The 4,492-nt window shown below is 37.5% G+C and overlaps 1 protein-coding gene across 1 annotated transcript in view; it reads right to left on the reverse strand.

Moving 5' to 3' along the window:
- LOC100533317 (capsulin) overlaps positions 1-2,194 on the reverse strand; it is a gene marked incomplete in the record, with an annotated part of 101,194 nt that extends 99,000 nt beyond the window's left edge. Inside the window, 1 exon segment of the mRNA NM_001204615.1 lies at positions 2,156-2,194. Coding sequence (NP_001191544.1) covers positions 2,156-2,191 — 36 coding nt within the window.
- Between the last annotated feature and the right edge of the window lie 2,298 nt (positions 2,195-4,492).

Raw genomic sequence — 4,492 nt, forward strand, 5'->3', positions numbered from 1 at the left:
ATATATACATAACTATATACCCCAAAAAATATATATAGTGCGTTACTTTGGCCGCCTAAAACTTCGGAACCACTTAACTTTCAAATTTGACAAAATTAATGGTGGTTCAGAATCGCTGCCAGAAAACAGAATATATATTTTCATTATGAAGTATCGAACTTCGGTCTGACATTTACACAGAACTCTTACATGTCTAGAATTTTGTAACGTTTTTGTAAGCATGTGTAGGAATATCTGTCGTGAAGCAAAATTATACATTTTTCTTACTTTGCTGTTGTCACAAAGACGTGCCAGAAAAAAAAGAGTCTGACTTGAACAAATGAAAACGAAAAATAGTATCCTGAACACCACTCCTCATACCAGTTAAGACATTGAAAAATATAAAGATCAATAATAATGAGCAACAGCACACTGGGGGTGACTTTAAATCACTGTTGAGGTCGTGCCTTATTATTTCGATTTACTCTTTGTTCTGAGCCTAGTTTGTAACAAGGAAGGGGAAAGACTTGTGTCGTGGTAGACGGCTATCGATTTGGAAAAGACTCCTATCATATTACAATTTGACGATGCTGCACAGTAGTTCTATCAACTGATCACCACCAAGCAATTATTCTTTCTCGTGAACCAAGTGAACATAACCATAGAGCAGGAAGAGAAGCAGTGAGGAGGAAAGCAACTGGAGATTTGAAGGATTTTACGTAAGACACAGAGGAGAAATATGAATAGTGAAATCGGTTACACTAAAAAGAAAATAATCGTGTCACTGTTCAGGAGCTGCTCGCTATTTCAATTTTATAAAATCCACTGTTTGGTGAACAATAGAGGTATAATCGCCCGCTATTACGGGGTCCTCAGGCTGCACAGTGGGTTCCAATACGGGTTTATGGGTTGCCTCTGCTTGTTACACCGAGTTGCAAAGTGTCCGAATTGGGAGCAAAGTCACGTTTCTTTAGCTGCTGTTTCATATCGTGCATTATTATGCATGTATGTATTACAGTATTAATTGTGTGTTTATGGACATTTTTTGTGAAACAAGTCTGCTGGTGGGATCAGTAAAGTAGAATTGATTTTTGTATTTTAAAAAAATGTTATAGTAGGTTTGTTCTAAAGATGTCACAGCCAGCTGTCATCAAAGAGTCGCGACTGTAGTGCCGGTCGAAAGTAGTACAACATGATGCTCTAAACCCTCTGCTCTAGGTTGTCGTGCCAGAGGGCACGTTAGAAACCGATAAGTTTATACTACTACTTTGTCAGTGTCTTGTGCGCTGAAAATTCGGACCTCCTTTTGTCTTTTAGTGGCATTGTGATTGGCAATTACTACATAAGTCTGCCAGCCTGTGGCAGAGAAAAACAAAAACGTTTGATTTTCAATGGTCGGTTCACAATCGTGACGGTAAGAGAAATCTGACATGACCTATCTCTGCCTTTGTCCATTTCATGCATATTCAGGCTTGGATTGGAAAAAAGACATATATGTGCACTGTGCGTATACACACTATTTGATTTCGAGAGTCGTCACATTCCGTTTGTCGAATCGTAAAACTTTGTCAAAAGGCATAACACGCAGACTGCAAAAAATGGGTAGGACTATTTTGATGGATGGGGGAAAAGACCCGGATGTCTTAATATGTTGGCCAAGAAGCTGGACATTTAGCTGTCGATTACTTTCTTGGCACTTTCCTGATTATCGCATGACGATAAGCATAAATGTTCACATTACTTTAGTTTACTTGTAATTATTATTTCATTTAAACTTATTTCATTCATTCATTCATTCATTCGTTCATTCATTTATTCATTTGTTTATTGATTGATTGATTGATTGATTGATTGATTTACTTATTTATTTATTTATTTTCGATGGGGGTCTACACTTGGCTTTTATAAATAGGTATAGCAATTTTTAAAATATATACCTACAACTTGATTCAATTACTGAAACCTAAATGATAAGGCAGACAAATCGTTATGAAGGTGTTGTTTGTTTGTTTGTTTTTTGGGGGGGGGTCTGCTTGTTATACTTAGAGCGTTTAACGGAATTCTGTTATATATAAGCTATATTAATAGCCACAACCACAGTGTCAGCACAAAACGTATAGTGAAAAGAACTAGGTGAGGTGTTTCCTCTACGGCCATTAAATAGATGTATCCTTACCGCTAGCAAAGCGCTGAACAGTACCCAATACATCATTGTGTGCAGCCAGTTGGGAGCCGACTACCTCATCAATTTTCAAACGTCGCTTTATATAGAACAATACAACTCGTAAATCCCGATGTCTTTTCACAAGGTTTAATTAACTGATAAATCAACCCTCGAAGATGTGCTTCACAGTATCAGATGTAGGTATCGAACATTCCTCCGCCTACCCTTCAACTTCAGGGGCGGGGCGTAGTGAAGGGCTAAAGGGTTTGAGCCCACCCCAACTCTATCCCTACCAATATGAATGTTCCTTAATAAATTAAATATCAGTTGAAACCGGTAAGACTACTTCAGAATGTTCTACTTCTAAGCATAGATGCATGCTGTGAGCACACGCACTTGCTCTTTTATCCAAGCACTGTTGTCATCGTTTACAACGATAGTGACCTAGCAGCGAATCAAATATCTCTAGGGCTCAGAAAGGAATGAGCCCATTTCTACGTTCCTTTCACAGTGACACTCTTTTTTTTATGTAAAAGAAACAAACGAGAGGTCGCGAAAATCTGTCAGAGAGGGCTCCGCAAGTCCTGACAATGGGGTGAAAGTTCATGACACACTTTTCCCAGAGACCCAGTAACTAAATAACGCTCACGGGGAGCTCGTTAATTGCTCTCTCTAGTTACTGTTGTATGTGCAAATGTGTTTGTGACAAGAAAATACACTCACCACAAATATGAAATTTCTTCTGAACCAACGAAATATTACTTTAAATTCATTTCTTATCCCCACCCACATTATGGTCAACCTATCGCCAGTGTTTAGCTTGTCAGTGTACTATCTTTAAAATAATTATAATATCCATCCCTGGAAAAATAGTTTTTCGTAGACCTTGAGATGTTGGATCATTCCGAAGACAATACAGACCTGCGCCCCCACCCTTGTTGTTTTGTTTTGTTTATCAAATGTAATCTACTTCTGTGCTGATTGTAGTGTTTCTAGACTTCTAAAGAACATCCCACAGCAGGATTGTTTAATTTCATGTCTATTGATACTCGGACAGATACTTGCCATGTGCTGTGAATACAATAAAATTTTCAATTTTAAATGTTCCTGTCGCTCTTTTTTATATCAATCAATATTTGAGGCAAAAAATCTACACGTGTAATTACAGCAGGAAAGGGCAAAGCTTGTTTGCAAAGTTTTTAAAACTGTTTGATATACTATTAAAATGGATTGTCAAAATTGACTGCTACTGTTACTGAATTTACAAAATGAAAACAAATCAAAATTGAAGCCACAAAGATATACGAAGATTACAGGCGTCGGGAAGCATGCCAGTTTGTCACAGGCCCGCCACCCCGCCTCGACTGTGCCCTGCTTGATGGAAGCTATCACTAACACTCTCAAAAAGAGTAAATGAATGATTGATTGATAGTATGAATTGAATTTTATTTTTCAACTGTTTTTACCGAAAGAACATCCATTGTTGAAATTTTACAGAGTAATTTGCTTTGATTTGAATACAAGAAAGAAGAAATATTGAACAACACATGCTGAATTTGATATTTAAGAGGACACTATCTTTACAAAACCAATTTGAAGGGGGAGAATAAAAAAAAACTTCAGTTACGACTACAGTGTAAAACTGCTGTAATTATGACTGTCTTCAATACTCAAATACTTAAATGACATTGTGACAAACTGGGCCTGTGACAAACAGGCACAGTTCGTCCATAGAGCACGGTCGTGCAGTGAGGCCCAATTTTTTTAAATTGTTCTTTTATATAAAGCACCCACAATAATGAAATAAAAGACGCCAGAAACAAATACTAGTAAAAGATTATATCCAAAAAGGTCCTTGCTGGTGCCGTAACTGTCATTTCTGTGTCTATAGCGCCGTAAAACAAAGCCCAAGCGCTTTAACTAAACTAGAAAGAGGGTGAAACTTTTCACTTCGTGCATTGATTGATACCACATCATAACTGCTGCTTCAAAATTACGTGGATAAAAATGTCCAACACACTTAAAATGACACGGTCGAGTAAAAAGTAACACGTCTACTCGATTTTGAGAGCTTGATGAAAGTTTAATACGTCATACTGTGCAAGGAACTTCGAATCAAAGTGAAGTCTGATTTTTCTCTTTTTGCCTCTAGTGCAGTTTCCCCTTTCCCCGAGGCCACAGAAGGAATAGTCTAATAGGAGTTGGGCAATCACCCAAACAAACATGCTTGTGTGAGTGTGTGTTTGTGTATGTGTGAGTGTATGTGTGTGCGTATGTGCATATGTATGTATGTTTGTATGTATGTATGTATGTATGTATGTATGTATGTATGTATGTATGTATGTATGT

The sequence above is a fragment of the Aplysia californica genome, unplaced genomic scaffold (assembly GCF_000002075.1).
Source record: "Aplysia californica isolate F4 #8 unplaced genomic scaffold, AplCal3.0 scaffold00292, whole genome shotgun sequence".
In the NCBI taxonomy this organism is placed as follows: Eukaryota; Metazoa; Mollusca; class Gastropoda; order Aplysiida; family Aplysiidae; genus Aplysia; species Aplysia californica.